General features: G+C 46.3%; 2 protein-coding genes across 3 annotated transcripts in view; both read left to right on the forward strand.

The window, feature by feature from the left end:
• The first annotated feature begins 420 nt into the window (after positions 1 to 420).
• Positions 421 to 9,222, forward strand: rpl27 (ribosomal protein L27). Its single transcript, XM_056287595.1, has 5 exons — positions 421 to 488; positions 1,024 to 1,106; positions 2,327 to 2,496; positions 6,210 to 6,320; positions 9,136 to 9,222. Exons 2-5 carry the CDS (start codon positions 1,026 to 1,028, stop codon positions 9,182 to 9,184), a joined length of 411 nt encoding a protein of 136 aa, XP_056143570.1. The 5' UTR covers positions 421 to 488; positions 1,024 to 1,025; the 3' UTR covers positions 9,185 to 9,222.
• Positions 9,223 to 14,229: 5,007 nt separating this feature from the next.
• ifi35 (interferon-induced protein 35) overlaps positions 14,230 to 20,381 on the forward strand; it is a 7,931-nt gene continuing 1,779 nt past the window's right edge. Inside the window, exons 1-8 of one of the 2 annotated variants that reach the window (XM_056287768.1) lie at positions 14,230 to 14,317; positions 14,599 to 14,643; positions 14,991 to 15,065; positions 15,613 to 15,771; positions 17,106 to 17,222; positions 17,305 to 17,449; positions 19,155 to 19,264; positions 19,375 to 19,558. In XM_056287768.1, the coding sequence (XP_056143743.1) occupies positions 14,629 to 14,643; positions 14,991 to 15,065; positions 15,613 to 15,771; positions 17,106 to 17,222; positions 17,305 to 17,449; positions 19,155 to 19,264; positions 19,375 to 19,558 (805 nt within the window). In that variant the 5' untranslated portion in view covers positions 14,230 to 14,317; positions 14,599 to 14,628. Of the gene's footprint in view, positions 14,321 to 14,598; positions 14,644 to 14,990; positions 15,066 to 15,612; positions 15,772 to 17,105; positions 17,223 to 17,304; positions 17,450 to 19,154; positions 19,265 to 19,374; positions 19,559 to 20,381 lie in introns of both variants that reach the window. The other variant, XM_056287767.1, reaches the window with a different exon arrangement.

Raw genomic sequence — 20,381 nt, forward strand, 5'->3', positions numbered from 1 at the left:
AAATGTCTGAATAGCGTTTAATCACTGTGGACTTGTGAACTGCTGTTAGCTATATTTCTGTGTTGTTGTCCTGTGTTGTATTTTTCTTTTTAATACGGACCCACCTATGTGTGTGTGAATAAAGTAAGATTTGAATAATTGTGTTAGTTACCAAAAATTCGGGGGCGCCCTGACGGACGACCTCGGTGAGGTGAGATAACTGCCGAATCATGTTTCCCATCTTTCACAAGCAACGTACGCCCTCTTTCTTTAGTTCAGTTTGTCAAATCAATAATGCACCTTTTCCCAAAAGGCGCCAGCAAACTAACTTTTTTTTCAGTCGCTTGGACGCCAGTCTACTAGCCACATGATTTGATTTTTGAGATGGAGAAGTCAGAAAACCGGAGAAATGGAATCCACCGGAAGTGACGCGTGTTGATGTGGGGCCAAAGGTCAAAAAAACCTTCTCCGCTTCCTTTCCTGTCAGCGGTGGCCGTAGAACAGCACCAGTGAGTACGGGTTTCCCTGCGACAATCTTCAACCATCGTTGAGAATTGAGCCGTTTATGTGGCGTACAGCGTGTCACGTCTACAAAACACAGTTTTACGGATCCACTATGGCAGTTATTTCCGCGCAGTTTGATATTGTAATAGATGAAAATGAACGATAATGCATGGACTTGTTGTCTCGGGCGCTTGTTTCAACATGGCGGCTCCCGTCGTGAAGCCGCCGCGTCTTCGTTCAGTAACTTGTCAGTTTCTCTGTCCAGCGACAGATTTCCCCCAAAAACCAATTCACACTACTACGGCACTCTAGACGTGTGTCAAAACAATGTCGAATAAAATATCCAGTTGATCCAGTCGCGATTCCACAGTGTAGTGCTAACGCTAGCTTAGCTTCAAGTCAACACTAAGTACAAGGGAAATTAAGAGTCCCGCAGCGTCTTTGACTTAGTTTTGTTCGAGCTTGTCTGTTGCGTGTTTCTGTTAATACTGAGAAGGAAACCTTGAGAAGTGCTCAATTTCTGTTTTTTTTTTAATTTAGATATGGGCAAGTTCATGAAACCTGGGAAGGTGGTGATGGTCCTTGCTGGACGTTACGCTGGACGCAAAGCTGTCATCGTCAAGGTAAAAGTACTACGAAGGTACTTTGTATTATAAAGATGGCCCTGTTGCATCTGGTGTAATAGCATTGATACATATACCAGGATTAAAGAAAAGTTATAACATCTGCAAACGGAAATGACTTCATTTTCTTTGATTAACAACATATACGCTGTCGATCCACAAATAACATCACTACTCCATCCATCCATCCATCCATCCATTATCCAATCCGCTTATCCCAGTCGGGGTTTAGGGATGCTGGAGCCTATCCCACCAGTCATTGGGCAGCAGTTACATTACTACTCTTACCTGTAGCGAGAGTCGGATGCAGGTTGAGGAGAGCCTGGAGAGGTGGAGGTATGCACTGTAAAGAAGAGGATGAAAGTCAGTAGGAGCAAGAAGTAATACCTATGCGTGAATGAGAGGGAGGACAGTGGACTGGTGAGGATGCAAGGAGTAGTGGTGAAGAAGGCGTATGACTTTAAATACCTGGGGTCAACTGTCCAAAGTAACGGGGAGTGCAGGCAGGGTGGAGTGGGTGGAGAAGAGTGTCAGGAGTGATTTGTGACAGAAGGGTACCAGCAAGAGTTAAAGGGAAGGTCTACAAGATGGTTGTGAGACCAGCTATGTTGTATGGTTTGGAGACGGTAGCACTGATGAAAAGACAGGAGGCGGAGCTGGAGGTGGCAGAGTTGAAGATGATAAGATTTTCATTGGGAGTGATGAAGAAGGACAGGATTAGGAACGAGTATATTAGAGGGACAGCTCAGGTTGGACAGTTTGGAGACAAAGCAAGAGAGGCAAGATGGAGATGGTTTGGACATGTGTGGAGGAGAGATGCTGGGCATATTGGGAGAAGGATGCTGAATATGGAGCTGCCAGGGAAGAGGAGAAGAGGAAGGCCAAAGAAGAGGTTTATGGATGTGGTGAGGGAGGACATGCAGGTGGCTGGTGTGACAGGATGATGCAGAGGACAGGAAGAGATGGAAACGGATGATCCGCTGTGGCAACCCCTAACGGGAGCAGCCAAAAGTAGTACTAGTAGTAGTTGTAGTAGACTCTTACCTCGAAATATCACACACCCTAATAAGTAATTTACCTTGCCCAAATCAGATTGAAACTTAAAATGATCGATTACTTGTCATGTAAGCTTAAAGTCCTATTTCAAACTGCACTAGCACAAGTTGATTTTTTTTTTTTTCAGTCCACTTATGAAGATCTCTCTCTGTGTGCCTCCTCAGAACATTGACGATGGCACTGCTGACCGTCCCTACAGCCACGCTTTGGTGTCGGGCATCGACCGCTATCCCCGTAAGGTGACCACAACCATGGGCAAAAAGAAGATTGCCAAGAGGTCCAAGATCAAGGCATTTGTTAAAGTGTACAACTACAACCACCTCATGCCCACCAGGTTAGTGCCATCTAAAGAGGTCTAATATGGGTAATCAGAAGGTGAAATGTCTCTGGAGTGAAAACCCTGTTGTACTTAAAATTGTTGTAAAGGAATTGGGTCAAGGGATAAAACATTCCTTTGATTTTGTCTGTATCATACTATTTTGCTGCAACTTGAAAAATGGTAACCAACGCAAGTATCTCTAGCATGATTAAGCTTAACTGATGGAAACTTCACTAATGTTCTAGTAGTATTAGTGTTGCATTTTCAAGTAATCTTGCACAAGACTGGATTTCATCAACAAGGTCAACTTAATCTTCATATGTATTTAGAATACAATAAAATTCTTGTGTTCTGGCTCTCTCTTCCTTAATACAAGGGACACAAGGACACACCATCCCTAAAAAAAGACTGTACACAGTGAATTAATATGTAGACAATAGACTGTACACGATAACAACAATGTAAGGTGCATATGAGTGCGTCAGCTGTTCAGCAATCTGACTGCCTGTGGAAAGAAACGTACCGAGACAGGTGGTGTGTGATTTGATGCTCCGGTAGTGTTTTTTTTAGATGGAAGGAGTGAGAACAGAACATGTGCGGGGTGGCTGTTGTCCTTAATGATGTTTTGGGCTTTCCTTTTGCACCGAGTGGCATAAATATTATGATGTTGTGGTAGTTCCATGCCAATGATTTTGCTGCTGTCTTTACAGTCTTTTGCAGCAGTCTGCAGTCCTGAGCAGTCAGGCTGCCAGACCATACTGTGATACAGCCTGTCAAGGCACGCTCCATGGTACCGAGATAAAAGTTCATAAGAGTTATTCATACCAAAACTCTTGAGATGCCTCAGAAAATACAGTCTCTGCTGTGCTTCTTCGGGATGCACTTGGTGTTGAGAGACCATGTGAGGGTGTCTGGTCTGTGATGTGTAAACCGAGAAATCTAAAACTGTCCACAGTTTCAGTAGATGAATCATTGGTGGAAATCGCGATGTGATGTCCTCCAACCTTTCTGAAGTCAACAATGATTTATTTTGTCTTGACATTTAGAGAGAGGTTATTATGGCACCATATGGTTAAATCTTCCACTGCCCTCCTATAGGCCCTCTCATCACTGTCACTTATTAGATCAATCACTGTGGTGTCATCTGCCAATTTAATGATGCTGTTGTGTTATTTGGCAACACAGTCATGTGTAAACAGACTGTGCAATGGGGGACTGAGACAGCAGCCCTGAGGTGCACTGGTCCTAAGAATGAATGTGAATGAGTATGTTTTAACTGTTTTCACGGTCAGGAAATCAGAGATAAAGTTGCCCAGACCAAAACCTCTGAGTTTCAACACCAGTTTGGATGGTACAGTTGTACTGAAAGCAGAGGTGTAATCACTTAAGATTCTGACATAAGTATTTTTCTTTTCGAGGTGTACTAAAGCAGTATGCAGACCAAGTGAGATACCATCTACACATCTGTTGGAACAGTAGGCAAACTGTAACGGGTCATGGGTAGCAGGAATGTTACGTTTTATATATGAGATTACCAATCCTTCCAGACACTTCTCAATAACAGAGGTCAAAGTAACAGGCCGATAATCATCAAAGCAAGAGACTGGTGTTTTCTTAGGTACAGACACGGGTGGTTTTATGAAAACACAGTGGAACCACACACCGTGACAGGGACAGGTTAAGAATGTCAGTAAAAACCTGAGATAGCTGAGTGTAACATGTCTTGGGGACATGGGAAGGGATGTCGTCTGGGCCAGCAGCTTTACGAGCTTTAACCCTTTTAAAAGCTGTACTCACATCGGCCTCGGTCACCCTAGATGGACTTCATCGGGTGGGCACTGCGCTGCTGTCACTGGGTCCAAGTTGTGAGCCTCAAAGCGGGCACAAAAGTTGTTAAGCTCATAAGGGAGGGAGACAGAGGTGTTGATAGCCACACTAGTTTAGATTTATAGTCCGTAATCGCCTGCAGCCCCCTTCCACGTGCGCCGTGAGTCACAGCCACTGTAATCCAGTTTGTCCTTTTAGTGGCTTTGATGGCTCTCCTGGGTACCTGGATTTTTTTTTTTTTGTCATACCTGACAAAAAATACCTGGATTTTTTTTAAAAATTATTTATTTTTTTCTTTTCTAGTGTTCCTTGACCCTGATTTAAAAGCAGTGGTAGGATCCCTCAACCTTAGGTGAATGTAGCTGTTAAACCAGGGCTTCTGGTTGGGGTAGGAGCGAATAGTCCGTACTGGGATACAGGTATCCACACAGAATCTTTATTCTCAAAGATATTTTTATTGGATTTTAAACAACAAGCAGTACTTACAAAGATTTTAAAACAAGTGAATGATATTTCAGATTTACATGATATAAAAATGATAAAGGAACATGACAGTCTTATCCCCAATCACCCGCCACCCCCACCCCACTAGCCCCATCTACAAGCCGGGATGCGCTATGTAAGAGGGTATATCTCGTCCCTGGAGTGAGACAGGAAAGTGCTGAAAGTCGGGTTTAGGATTTAGAAAAGAAAGAAAAATAGGTAAGTCAGTAAATGGAAGATGGGGGGTTTAGAAACTGGTAGACCTTCACAGATTATATTACTGACATAAATCAACAAAAACAAAAAGCAGAAGACAATGGGGCAATAATTCTTTAGTTTGGCTGGAGATTCTTAACACAGCCAGTGACTGACTCAGCGTACTCATCCAAACTAGAGGCTGAATCCTTACAGATTGACCAGTTTGTTGATTCAGAACATCCTGGAAGTTGGGGTTCGTGTTCTGTAGTCCAGCACTGTACTGTCCTCAGAGTGGGCTGCGCGCACTTCACTTTCTGCGTGTAGGCAGGAAGCAAGAGCTCTCACAGGTGGTCGGATTTCCCAAAGTGAGGTCGTGGGCTAGACCTGTAAGCTGCCTTGATTGTGAAAGAACAGTGGTTGAGGGTCCACAGAGAAACCGTCAGTGGGCACCAGAATGGTGTATAGGAAACGCTGAGCTGACGATGCTTGGTCAACAGGCAGGCACGTCCTTGCTCATTAAATACATCGAACACAGTGAACTGGCTGAAGGTTTAGTTGCCCAGTGGAACTCGTGAGTTCAGAGGGCAAAAATTCCAAAAACGTTTTAGTTTTCAAAAGTAACATAATCACTCAAACCTTCACATTTAATCGGTTGTTAAATGTGAAGACGTCATACAACTCCCTGATGAAGGGCCTGTAGGAAGTGTAGTGTGAGTATATCAGTTGAGTTTTGGCTGGTTGTGGGACAGATTATTTTTACCATCAAATAAAGTAATAGTGGGCGGCCAGGTAACATAGTGGTCTATTCCGTTGCCTACCGACACGGGGATCCCGGTTCGAATCCCCGTGTTGCCTCCGGCTTGGTTTATTGTATTTGGTTTATTGGTTGGTTGGAAGCTCATTTTAAGTCTCCTCCATAAGTGATTGGGTTGTCATTAGTTACTGAAGCCTCCAGAGAGGACATTACCCAGTGTAAGTAACAAGCTCTACAACAGCCCTTATTTTGCCCACAAGCGAGGCATTGATTGTGCTGTCGCTCTGGTGAAGTCGCTCAAGTGGTCAGAGTTGCATTCGCCAGCTTCTGTGAATTGTGTAAGCGTTACTCGGATGTTGCTGAAAAGGGCATGTGCCGAGCAAAGCTTCACTGGAAGAAGTTCTGAAGTGTCGTTTTGAACTGTTGTACATTGTTTTCATCTTTTTGCTGTTTTCTTGTCGTTCAGATACTCAGTGGACATTCCCCTGGACAAAACAGTTGTCAACAAGGACGTGTTCAGGGATCCTGCTCTGAAGCGCAAAGCCAGGCGAGAGGCCAAGGTCAAGTTCGAGGAGAGGTATGTCTGGTCGTGTTATTGTGTTAACAGAAGTGTGTCATTGATTCAGGTGTCTATTTGTAAAAGACAGAACTCGGGGTGTTCAGGTGGCGTAGCGGTCTATTCCATTGCCTACCAACATGGAGATCGCCAGTTCGAACCCCCGTGTTGCCACCGGCTTTGTCTGGCGTCCCTACAGACACAATTGGCCGTGTCTGCGGGTGAGAAGCCGGATGTGGGTGTGTGTCCTGGTCGCTACAGTAGCACCTCCTCTGGTCAGTCAGGGCGCCTGTTCGGGGGTGGGGGGGTGGGGTAGCGTGATCCTCCCACGCGCTACGTCCCCCTGGGGAAACTCCTCACTGTCGGGTGAAAAGAAGCGGCTGGTGACTCCACATGTATCGGAGGAGACGTGGTAGTCTGCAGCCCTCCCTGGATCGACGAGGTGGAGCAGCAACCGGGACGGCTCGGAAAAGTGGGGTAATTGGCCAAGTACACATGGGGAGAAAAGGGGGGGGTATAACTCACGCACACAAACCTAGTGGTCTGCTGTTTGAAGCCCCCCCAAACTGTAAATGACTTCATGCATACCATGAAATAGGGCTGGGCGATAAGAGACTAGATATCGTCTTGGATTTCCAATATGATATGGAACAAGTGTTTTCCTGGTTTTAAAGGCGGCATTACAGTAAATTAATGTGATTTTCTGGACTTATCAGACTGTTCTCGCTGTTCTTTTGTTTGCCTTTACCCACGAAGTTATAATATAGGAATTGCTGATGACCCATTTCTTACAAATGATTACAAATCACAAAAACGTGATGGCCTGGCCGCCTGTCCAGGGTGTCTCCCCGCCTGCCGCCCAACGACTGCTGGGATAGGCTCCAGCATCCCCTGTGACCCTGAGAGCAGGATAAGCGGTTTGGATAATGGATGGATGGATGATGATTATCTGTCAAAAATGTGATAGTAGTGTACATGTTTTGTGAGAGCAGCAGTAGTCATCCCCACAATGTAGTAGCAGTATCGATATCCAAGTATTTGGTCCAGAAATATGATATTTTACTTGGTCCATATTGCCCAGCCCTACTGTGAGTATGCATGTGGCAGTGTGCACACCCCCATCTGGAGACCGGTGGAAGAGTTTCAGACTTGTGTAGAAGTTGCGTAGCATAATTTACCTGTAACATTGTGTTTGGAGAGGGTTCAGTTTTGTGACGTGCACATTCCTGAAGGAATACCAACCTGTTCTGCTAACAACGCTCATTTTAGCCCTTCTCTAACAATCACTAGAAATCACAAACAAGTGTGGACCCTGAACATCCAGTCTGGTTGTAGTTACTGTGCCTGGTAACCTACGTAACGCTGTGGAATTGGTAGATGAGCCTCTGGCTTGAATTCACTTGTGTCTTACACAGTGAGGCGTGTCCAGAGACGTGGCTTCAGACGTCTTCTGATATTCTGACACTTGTGTCCAGAGACATGGCTTCAGACGTCTTCTGATACTCTGACACTTGTGTCTTACACAGTGAGACGTGTCCAGAGACATGGCTTCAGACGTCTTCTGATACTCTGACACTTGTGTCTTACACAGTGAGACGTGTCCAGAGACATGGCTTCAGACGTCTTCTGATACTCTGACACTTGTGTCTTACACAGTGAGACGTGTCCAGAGACATGGCTTCAGACGTCTTCTGATACTCGGACACTTGTGTCTTACACAGTGAGACGTGTCCAGAGACATGGCTTCAGACGTCTTCTGATACTCTGACACTTGTGTCTTACACAGTGAGATGTGTCCAGAGACATGGCTTCAGACGTCTTCTGATACTCGGACACTTGTGTCTTACACAGTGAGATGTGTCCAGAGACATAGCTTCAGACGTCTTCTGATACTCGGACACTTGTGTCTTACACAGTGAGACGTGTCCAGAGACATGGCTTCAGACGTCTTCTGATATGCTGACACTTGTGTCTTACACAGTGAGACGTGTCCAGAGACGTGGCTTCAGACGTCTTCTGATACTCTGACACTTGTGTCCAGAGACATGGCTTCAGATGTCTTCTGATACTCGGACACTTGTGTCTTACACAGTGAGACGTGTCCAGAGACATGGCTTCAGACGTCTTCTGATACTCAGACACTTGTGTCTTACACAGTGAGACGTGTCCAGAGACATGGCTTCAGACGTCTTCTGATATGCTGACACTTGTGTCTTACACAGTGAGACGTGTCCAGAGACATGGCTTCAGATGTCTTCTGATACTCAGACACTTGTGTCTTACACAGTGAGACGTGTCCAGAGACATGGCTTCAGACGTCTTCTGATATGCTGACACTTGTGTCTTACACAGTGAGACGTGTCCAGAGACATGGCTTCAGACGTCTTCTGATACTCAGACACTTGTGTCTTACACAGTGAGACGTGTCCAGAGACATGGCTTCAGACGTCTTCTGATATGCTGACACTTGTGTCTTACACAGTGAGACGTGTCCAGAGACATGGCTTCAGACGTCTTCTGATACTCTGACACTTGTGTCTTACACAGTGAGACGTGTCCAGAGACATGGCTTCAGATGTCTTCTGATACTCTGACACTTGTGTCTTATACAGTGAGACATGTCCAGAGACATGGCTTCAGATGTCTTCTGATACACAGAATAGTGGCAGGAAGCAAGTTTCCGGTGTTGAGTTTGCCCTGTATTACGTGTCGAGTACTTTTTACTGTATTTTCATGATCGTGGCAGACTACTGCACGTCAGAATCCAAGACACCGTTTCTGTTCAGAAAGTTTAAATTCTGGAGAAATGTTTGTAAACCTCTTCTTGTTTCCACAGATACAAGACGGGCAAGAACAAATGGTTCTTCCAGAAGCTCCGATTCTAAACTCTCCTGATTTCACAAATAAATGTATAAAAAGTGAATTGTGTTACTGTCTTTTTATTGAAAATACTATCGTGTATTTGGTGGGAAAGGGGTTTGTTTGTCTAAAGTTAACTGTACTGGCGGGTTACTTCAGTTGTAGGTTAATAGGTGTTTAATTGGTTTTTAACAATTTATTTAGTTTGGAAGAACTGAACCATGTATGTATGGGGCTGGTTGATCACCACTTGCTCAATGTGATCAAGCCAGTGCTGGATTACATTGATTATATTGTCAAATTCACAAACTGATTGATAGATGCTGACTCAAAACGAGGGAAATCAGTTGGTTATGTAAACAATTCAAAAAGGAAGCTCATGTTGATGGGAACTACTTGGGCAACTAGATGAACCAGTTGTACATAAGATAACACTTCATCTGGTCTTCTGTCTGGGTCAAAATGGCCCGTGTGAAGTTACAACTACTGACCATAAACGCTGTTAATATTAGTTAATATTAGTAATGAGTGAGATAAGGATGAGACATATTGGGTATTTTAGGTAAATCTTACAGTTGTGTTACTATACCATCCAAAGGTGTTTCGGGTCAGTATGACCGGTGAACAACACATCCATTACTAGTTAGTGAACACCACATGAGGATTAACGTGTTGTGACTTGATGCTTAATTGTTACTGATTTTTATTGGTGGTTGGCATCCGAAATGTTGCATTAAGTCAAGTCAGTTTTATTTGTTTCGCCCAATTAACATCCTGTCCTTAGACCCTCACATGGGATAGGGAACAACTCCCTAAAAAAACCTGTTAACTAGGAAGAAACCTTAGGGAGGGCAACAGAGGAGGCTCTCTCTCCCAAGACGCACAACGCAATGATGTGTTTGCACAAATTACGCAACACAACATTGAAAGAGGATAACAATTATAATGGAATTATAAAATATATGAAGAATATGATGAGGATGTCCGATATGATAATATAATATGATGTCCAGTCTGGCCTGGGAACGCCTTGGGTTCCCCCAGGAGCCACTTCTCGCTCCCTTCTTTACATTCACTCCCTTCTCCTTTGCCTTCACTCCCTTCTTCTTTACCTACACTCCCTTCTTCTTTACCGACACTCCCTTCTTCTTTACCTACACTCCCTTCTTCTTTAGATTCACTCCCTTCTTCTTTAGATTCACTCCCTTCTTCTTTAAATTCACTCCCTTCTTCTTTACCTACACTCCCTTCTTCTTTAGATTCACTCCCTTCTTCTTTAGATTCACTCCCTTCTTCTTTACATTCACTCCCTTCTCCTTTACCGACACTCCCTTCTTCTTTAGATTCACTCCCTTCTTCTTTACCTACACTCCCTTCTTCTTTAGATTCACTCCCTTCTTCTTTACCTACACTCCCTTCTTCTTTACATTCACTCCCTTCTTCTTTACTTACACTCCCTTCTTCTTTACATTCACTCCCTTCTTTACCTACACTCCCTTCTTCTTTAGATTCACTCCCTTCTTCTTTACCTACACTCCCTTCTTCTTTACATTCACTCCCTTCTTCTTTACATTCACTCCCTTCTTCTTTACATTCACTCCCTTCTTCTTTACCTACACTCCCTTCTCCTTTGCCTTCACTCCCTTCTTCTTTACATTCACTCCCTTCTTCTTTACCGACACTCCCTTCTTCTTTAGATTCACTCCCTTCTTCTTTACCTACATTACCTTCTTCTTTACATTCACTCCCTTCTTCTTTACATTCACTCCCTTCTTCTTTACCTACACTCCCTTCTCCTTTGCCTTCACTCCCTTCTTTACATTCACTCCCTTCTTCTTTACCTACACTCCCTTCTTCTTTAGATTCACTCCCTTCTTCTTTACATTCACTCCCTTCTTCTTTACCTACACTCCCTTCTCCTTTGCCTTCACTCCCTTCTTCTTTACCGACACTCCCTTCTTCTTTACCGACACTCCCTTCTTCTTTACATTCACTCCCTTCTTCTTTACCGACACTCCCTTCTTCTTTAGATTCACTCCCTTCTTCTTTACCTACACTCCCTTCTCCTTTACCGACACTCCCTTCTTCTTTAGATTCACTCCCTTCTTCTTTACCTACACTCCCTTCTTCTTTACCGACACTCCCTTCTTCTTTAGATTCACTCCCTTCTTCTTTACCTACATTACCTTCTTCTGTACATTCACTCCCTTCTTCTTTACCTACATTACCTTCTTCTGTACATTCACTCCCTTCTTCTTTACATTCACTCCCTTCTTCTTTACATTCACTCCCTTCTTCTTTACCTACATTACCTTCTTCTGTACATTCACTCCCTTCTTCTTTACATTCACTCCCTTCTTCTTTACATTCACTCCCTTCTTCTTTGCCTTCACTCCCTTCTTCTTTAGATTCACTCCCTTCTTCTTTACATTCACTCCCTTCTTCTTTGCCTTCACTCCCTTCTTCTTTAGATTCACTCCCTTCTTCTTTACATTCACTCCCTTCTTCTTTACATTCACTCCCTTCTTCTTTACCGACACTCCCTTCTTCTTTGCCTTCACTCCCTTCTTCTTTAGATTCACTCCCTTCTTCTTTACATTCACTCCCTTCTTCTTTACATTCACTCCCTTCTTCTTTACCGACACTCCCTTCTTCTTTACATTCACTCCCTTCTTCTTTACATTCACTCCCTTCTTCTTTAGATTCACTCCCTTCTTCTTTAGATTCACTCCCTTCTTTAGATTCACTTCCTTCTTCTTTACATTCACTCCCTTCTTCTTTACCGACACTCCCTTCTTCTTTAGATTCACGCCCTTCTTCTTTACCTACACTCCCTTCTTTACATTCACTCCCTTCTCCTTTACCTACACTCCCTTCTTCTTTGCCTTCACTCCCTTCTTCTTTAGATTCACTCCCTTCTTCTTTGCCTTCACTCCCTTCTTCTTTACATTTACTCCCTTCTTCTTTACATTCACTCCCTTCTTCTTTAGATTCACTCCCTTCTTCTTTGCCTTCACTCCCTTCTTCTTTACCTACACTCCCTTCTTCTTTACATTCACTCCCTTCTTCTTTACATTCACTCCCTTCTTCTTTACCTACACTCCCTTCTTCTTTACCTACACTCCCTTCTTCTTTAGATTCACTCCCTTCTCCTTTACCTACACTCCCTTCTTCTTTGCCTTCACTCCCTTCTTCTTTACATTCACTCCCTTCTTTAGATTCGCTCCCTTCTTTAGATTCACTCCCTTCTCCTTTACCTACACTCCCTTCTTCTTTACATTCACTCCCTTCTTCTTTACCTACACTCCCTTCTTCTTTACATTCACTCCCTTCTTCTTTACCTACACTCCCTTCTTCTTTACCTACACTCCCTTCTTCTTTACATTCACTCCCTTCTTCTTTACCTACACTCCCTTCTTCTTTACATTCACTCCCTTCTTCTTTACCTACACTCCCTTCTTCTTACCTACACTCCCTTCTTCTTTACATTCACTCCCTTCTTCTTTACATTCACTCCCTTCTTTACCTACACTCCCTTCTTCTTTACATTCACTCCCTTCTTCTTACCTACACTCCCTTCTTCTTTACATTCACTCCCTTCTTCTTTACCTACACTCCCTTCTTCTTTACATTCACTCCCTTCTTTACATTCACTCCCTGCTTCTTTGCCTTCACTCCCTTCTTTGCCTTCACTCCCTTCTTCTTTACATTCACTCCCTTCTTCTTTGCCTTCACTCCCTTCTTCTTTACCTACACTCCCTTCTTCTTTACCTACACTCCCTTCTTCTTTACCGACACTCCCTTCTTCTTTACCTACACTCCCTTCTTCTTTACCGACACTCCCTTCTTCTTTACCTACACTCCCTTCTTCTTTAGATTCACTCCCTTCTTCTTTGCCTTCACTCCCTTCTTCTTTACATTCACTCCCTTCTTCTTTGCCTTCACTCCCTTCTTCTTTGCCTTCACATACTTCCATGTACTCGTCTTATTTTCAAAATCTCGTGTCCTCGTTTTCATTTCCAGTTTCGCTCTCAAGACTCCGACGCCATTTCCGTCATCCTGAACAGACTTTGTGATGAATGGATTTTACCATCATTTTATCAGCCTCCTGACTGGCTTGTGTTGCTTTGGGAGCCAGGTCAAATCCCTCGTATGAGCAAACGTATTCAGCTAAAACTGCTTCTGAACTGCACTGGATGAAAACTTCAGACATAATCCATGAGCAGCCATTATCAGGCAGTTTGCTTCTCAACTGAAAGAGGAAAGACTACTACTAGTACTTCTACCTCTACTACTACTACTATTACTACTTCCGGCTGCTCCCGTTAGGGGGCGCCACAGCGGATCATCCGTTTCCATCCCTTCCTGTCCTCTGCATCTTCTTCTGTCACACCAGCCACCTGCATGTCCTCCCTCACCACATCCATAAACCTCCTCTTTGGCCTTCCTCTTCTCCTCTTCCCTGGCAGCTCCATATTCAGCATCCTTCTCCCAGTATACCCAGCATCTCTCCTCCACACATGTCCACACCATCTCAATCTTGTCTCTCTTGCTTTGTCTCCAAACCGTCCAACCTGAGCGGTCCCTCTGATATACTCGTTCCTAATCCTGTCCTTCTTCATCACTCCCAATGAAAATCTTATCATCTTCATCTCTGCCACCTCCAGCTCCACCTCCTGTCTTTTCATCAGTGCCAATGTCTCCAAACCGTACAACATAGCTGGTCTCACTACCATCTTGTAAACCTTCCCTTTAACTCTTGCTGGTACCCTTCTGTCACACATCACTCCTGACACTCTTCTCCACCCACTCCACCCTGCCTGCCCTCTCTTCTTCTCCTCTCTCCTGCACTTTCTGTTACTTTGGACAGTTGACCCCAAGTATTTAAACTCATCCACCTTCATCACCTCTACTCCTTGCATCCTCACCATTCCACTGTCCTCCCTCTCATTCACGCATAGGTATTCCGTAAATGAAATAAAACGTAATGGAGGGAAAATAAATCAGTGGGCCTCGTTGGCTGGGTAAGCGTGCTCCCTAGCGGTTAGAAACAGAACCGCAGGGCAGCCTGCTGATGGAGAAATAGAAACCGAAAGATTTATTGAGCATACAGCAGGACAGAAATCCAAAGAGTGACTCGAGCTACAGACCCTCCCGAGGTGGTGAGTTCGTCTCTTGTTTGCATTCACAATCAATCGTTGTTTAAAAGGACAAAGTATACGTATTTTTGACAAACTGGCATAAACGTTGCGCTCTTAAGTTTGGGAGGTGTTGGGAAAGGATAAAGCTGATCATTATAAGTAAACTGAAGTACTGTTTGGTGACCCAACTCTTAACGCGATGGAGCAAAATAAAGACGGATGTTTTTCTATCTTACAGCATTGTCATTTGGCAGACTCATATTTGTAACACTGATTATAACAACATGCTCTCCTCACAGTGCAACAAGTCCCAGGTAATCTTCCCAGCCATGTCCTCAGAAGAGGTGAGACGGAAATTGCTCGTTATTTTATCGAATATACTATCATTATGACTTTAAATGTGTTGAATGTGGGTGTGGTGGTGAAAGAGAAGCGGTTCAAAGTATCAGAATCTGTCTGTGGTTATTACCTCGCAATCAGTGTCGCTCGACGGAATGGATTTATTGTAATTACAACTCATTTTGATTTATCTTGCTGCCTCACGCCTACAGTATCACTCGCTTGACCGCGGCAGTGTAGGCCCTGTTAGTCTGCGCATGCGCAGTAACTGGGTAGGAGCCCTAGTAGTAGCAGGAAATGTCAGAACACCTGCTGAGACGAGAGAGCGACAACGTTTGTGGGTGTATTTTAGGATTTTGCTGTTTTGGTGAAAGACGAGCAATGGGGTACCTTGGAGGAGATCACAAAGGCGACCATCACTCTCCAGGTAAAACACCCGCGAGGACTAAATAAGAAACACATGTCGCACGGTGGCTCGTGGGAGTAATCGGCTCTGTGCATAACTGTAGTCCACTGACTTCCGGTTTCCACAGCAGCGGTCATGCCGGTTTCCTGTTTGTTGGCGCGCGCTATTAACAACGGCGTATTTTTCTGCAGGATTTAGCACGGATACATGTCAACCACATGCACACAGCTGTCCACACACTTCCCCCTGCACCTCCCGGCACACGGGTGAAAAGTTTCAAGTTGTACACATCAGTTGTGGACGTAACTTGATGTGTACAACTTGAAACTTTTCACCCGTGTGCAATACGCCATTGTCAATAGCGCGCGCCAACAAATAGGAAACTGGTATGAAGTCAGTGGACTACAGTTATGCACAGAGTCGGTTTACCTCATGTTATGAATGCTAATTTGAATAACCAGGTAAAACGTTACACTGTGGGCAGGTAAACGAAAACAACGACAATACTCATCATAGTAATGATAAATGATATTACAAACAATAATGATATAAATCCGTGTGTCCACAGAAGCAATATGACCAACTCATTTCAGAGCACAATGAGCTTTGTAAACTGAGGGACGAGCAGCGAGATCTGGCCGAACAGTTCAGACAACGCTCTGAAAAACTCGCCGTGTCTCTGGAGGAGGACAAGAGAGACCGGGACACCAAGAGTGAAGCTCAAAAGGTAGAACGAGAACAAAACAGTTCCAACCACTGGGCCTCGGATGTCACTGGTGTTAATGGGCTCTGACTCGGGGCAAGGCTCGTGCCTTTTGTAGGTCATCTGCACAATGTGGAAAGTATATTTCTGTACCCCTAGGCAGCACGGTGGCCCAGTGGTCAGCACTGTTGCCTCACAGCAACAAGGTCCTGGGTTCGAACCCCAGGCCGTCCGAGGTCTTTTCTGCGCGGAGTTTGCATGTTGTCCCCGTGTCTGCGGTGGGTTTCCTGCGGGTGCTCCAGTTTCCTCCCACCATCAAAAAGACGTGCATGTGGGCGTCTGGGCGGTGTGTCGGTCTATTCTGCTGCTTACCAACACAGGGATCGCCGGTTCGAATCCTCGTGTTACCTCCAGCTTGGTCGGGCGTCCCTACAGACACAATTGCCCAGGTCTGCGGGTGGGAAGCCGGATGTGGGTATGTGTCCTGGTCGCTGCACTAGCGCCTCCTCTGGTGGGTTGGGGCGCCTGTTCGGGGGGGTGGGGACTTGGGGGAATAGTGTGATCCTCCCACGCGCTACGTCCCCCCGGTGAAACTCCTCACTGTCAGGTGAAAAGAAGCGGCTGGCGACTCCACATGTCTCGCAGGAGGCATGTGGTAGTCTGCAGCCTTCCGCCGGATCAGCAGAGGGGGTGGAGCAGAGACCGGGACGGCTCAGAAGAGCGGGTTAATTGGCCAAGTACAATTGCAGAGGTGGAAAAACCCGGTCCAGAAAGTAAAAACCCTAACCGTGTCTTTACTCCACCCACTTTCTAAACCATCAGATTGCGCCGACTGGTTTCCCAAATCAGCTGGTTTAATACATGGATGGAGTAAAGACACGGTTAGGGTTTTTACTTTCTGGACCGGGTTTTTCCACCTCTGCAATTGGGAAATGGTTAATACTCCTGCCTGTGCCCCTGAGCAAGGCAACGGAAAGAAGAACTGGAGTTGGTCCCCGGGCGCTGCAGCTGCCCACCGCTCCACTACAATACGACGGTTACATGCTGAGAACACATTCGTTGTAACCTGTACAATGACACAGTAAAGGGGCCTTCTCTTCGAAATGCCGTTTTCATCAGCTGATTAAACATTTTATCACATACGCCCGACACTTTCTACCCCACCACACCCCGAACAGAGGCAGGGAAAGTTGGATTACTCTCCAGGGGATCCCATAAAATGTCTCGGGTGATAAATACGCCTGTATTTGAGATGAAAGTGGCCATTTTGGCTGGATAGGTCAGTTATGAGACATTTTGCATGGAGAAATTCTGTTTCATAAAATACACCAAGCAATCGCCCTGTCATGTCTCCCCAGGTGAGGCGGGACTGCCTGCTCGAAGAGGAGGTCCAGCTGCAGAAGGAGATCCAGATGGTGGAGGTGGCCCTGGGTGAGCAGGAGGTGGAATACGGCCATCTCAAGCAGCAAACTGAGGTAAGCGTCCACACCGCATGTTCGCCGCGTCGTGACTCCTCAGATTGCCGTTTCGCCCTCATCGTCCTTGTCTTCGTCTCAGCTGTCTGCCGCTGTCCCTGAGAGGAAGGTGGTCTTCAATGGACTCACAGAGGACATAGCAAGCGCACAGATGTTTGCTATGAGGTCACGCATCGTTTACCCCATGGAGGGAGGAACCGTTCTCGTTACATTTGAAGACCAGACAGGTAAGGTTATAGTTCTTTTGTTACGTGCACCATTGGATGGATGTGCTATCCGATCCGCCAGAGCACCACGACTACCTGCTGGAAATTATGGAGGATTTCCATAGTTTTAAGAGGAGCAAACAGGGATGGCAGACAACTGTTTTCAGCCTTGATGGACATTCTCAGCCTTAGAGACAGGGTGAGGAGGTCGGACATCCGGAGGGAGCTCGGGGTAGAGCCGCTGCTCCTTCACGTCGAAAGGAGCCAGTTGAGGTGGTCCGGGCATCTGATCAGGCATCCTTTGGAGGTTTTCCGGGCACGTCCAACTGGGAGGAGACCCCGGGGTAGACCCAGAACTCACAGGAGGGACTACATGTCCATTCTGGCCTGGGAACACCTTGGGATCCCCCAGGAGGAGCTGCAGGGCGTTGCTGGGGAGAGGGAGGTCTGGACTGCCCTACTTAGCTTGCTGCCACCATGACCCGACCCCGGAGGAGCGGCTGGTGATGAGAGGAGAGGAGAGGAGAGGAGAGGAGAGGAGAGGAGAGGAGAGGAGAGGAGAGGAGAGGAGAGGAGAGGAGAGGAGAGGAGAGGAGAGGAGAGGAGAGGAGAGGAGATGCTATGATGAGAGGAGAGGAGAGGAGAGGAGAGGAGAGGAGAGGAGAGGAGAGGAGAGGAGAGGAGAGGAGAGGAGAGGAGAGGAGAGGAGAGGAGAGGAGAGGAGATGAGATGCTATGATGAGAGGAGAGGAGAGGAGAGGAGAGGAGAGGAGAGGAGAGGAGAGGAGAGGAGAGGAGAGGAGAGGAGATGAGATGCTATGATGAGAGGAGAGGAGAGGAGAGGAGAGGAGAGGAGAGGAGAGGAGAGGAGATGGATATTCTTTAAAAAAAATGGACCCAAATCAGTAATCAGATTTAACTTTTCGTGGCTAAAAAAGCTTGGAGTATAGCATTATAAAACATTCCGCAACATTGTCTTATTTGTAAAGGTCTAGCCATCATTAATATTCATAAGCTGACCTTTGAGTGACAGGTACAAGCATGGGTTGGTTTTAAGGGTGGGCGGGGTTTCACATTTTGATGACTCGATGCGATTGGCTGTATATAAGTGAGTGTCTGACAGCCAAATAGAAAACTTGAAATCTACCTTTTATACTTGTATTTTCTCTCTCAGTAAAAGTACAAAATACACGACGATTAAAAAGATATGTGATGGGGCGTCTGGGTGGTGTAGCGGTCTATTTGGTTGCCTACCAACACGGGGATCGCCAGTTCAAATCCCTGTGTTACCTCCGGCTTGGTCGGGCATCCAAGCACACACATTTGGCCGTGTCTGCGGGTGGGAAGCCGGATGTGGGTGTGTGTCCTGGTCGCTGCACTAGCGCCTCCTCTGGTCAGTCGGGGTCCCGGTTCGGGAGGGTGGGGGAATAGCGTGATCCTCCCACGCGTTACGTCCCCCTGGCGAAACTCCTCACTGTCAGGTGAAAAGAAGCGGCTGGTGACTCCACCTGTATGGGAGGAGGCACGTGGTAGTCTGCAGCCCTCCTGGATCGGCAGAGGGGGTGGAGCAGAGACCGGGACGGCTCGGAAGAGTGGGGTGACATGTCAGTTTTGGCTTGCCTTTAACATGATGTAGGTTTCTGCACAGTGATCTGGTTTTGTCCTGTTTGCCTGGTCCTGCAGGTCCATTTCCTGACTCGTCTTATAACTCTGCCCTCCCTCCTCAGTGGCCGAGAAGATCCTGGCCATGAAACAGCACACGGTGTGTCTGGGAGGAGACTGCAGGATCATTGTAGAGGCCAAACCAGTTCAGCTGCTGGTCCCCAGTTTCGTTGAGGCAGGTGTCCCCGTGAACACAGAATGTCTTACCGTCCCCCGGCTGAACCCAGCATTAACTTGCCGTTCCTTCCTCGTTGCTCCTGTCGGTGTTTTCTGCGCTCCTCTCAGATGGACACTCAGGTTTGTCCTCACCGTATCCTGATTTCCAGTCTGCCCAAGAAGGACAGCGACAGGATACTTGACAAGCTGGAGATCCACTTCTCCAAGAAACAACACGGCGGTGGCGAGGTGGAGGAATGTGACACGCTCCATGACCCGGGCAATGTGGTCATCACCTTCATGGAGGACAACGGTGAGCAAAACCTGATTCGACTGCTCTTCTAATCCCAGAACTTGGTACACATGTCAAGGCAAGGAAGGTTTTGCATTTTTCCAATATGTTGAAACATACAGACCAGTTTGTTAAAATCTAAAACTTCCTGCATAATATGTGCACACACGCTTTCACATCGAACGCCTCAAGCAGCTCAACATGGAAACGACCACAGTTACACCTCTGGCTTTCTATCAAGGGTGTAAGACAATGTCACACACTGGAGTATCGTGATACAACTTTTCATGACCGCAGTGGTCAGCGCAGTCGCCTCACAGCAAGAAGGCCCTGGGTTCGAGCCCCGGGGTAGTCCAACTTTGGGGGTCGTCCCGGGTCGTCCTCCGTGTGGAGTTTGCATGTTCTCCCTGTGTCTGTGTGGGTTTCCTCCGGGGGCTCCGGGTTCCTCCCACAGTCCAGAGACATGTAGGTCAGGTGACTCGGCCGTACTACATTGTCCCCAGGTCTGTGTGTGGGCCCTGTGATGGCCTGGTGGCCTGTCCAGGGTGTCTCCCCGCCTGCCGCCCAATGACTGCTGGGATAGGCTCCAGCATCCCCGCCACCCTGAGAGCAGGATCAGCGGTTCAGATGATGGATGGATGGTTGTGTTCATTCGTTGACGTGACACAGAGATGCGTCAGCCTCTCTACTAGTGTAGTTCCATCTCTGACCACTACGTGGCATGTGCGCTATTGTAACAGGGCTGCATCACAACAGCAGCAGGATTTGGTGTCACACCAGCTGTGGATCCGGCCTGATGCAGATTTAAGTGTTTTCTTTGACAGTTGGCCCTGTGCATAACTGT

Source organism: Lampris incognitus, chromosome 10 (genome assembly GCF_029633865.1).
Source record: "Lampris incognitus isolate fLamInc1 chromosome 10, fLamInc1.hap2, whole genome shotgun sequence".
In the NCBI taxonomy this organism is placed as follows: Eukaryota; Metazoa; Chordata; class Actinopteri; order Lampriformes; family Lampridae; genus Lampris; species Lampris incognitus.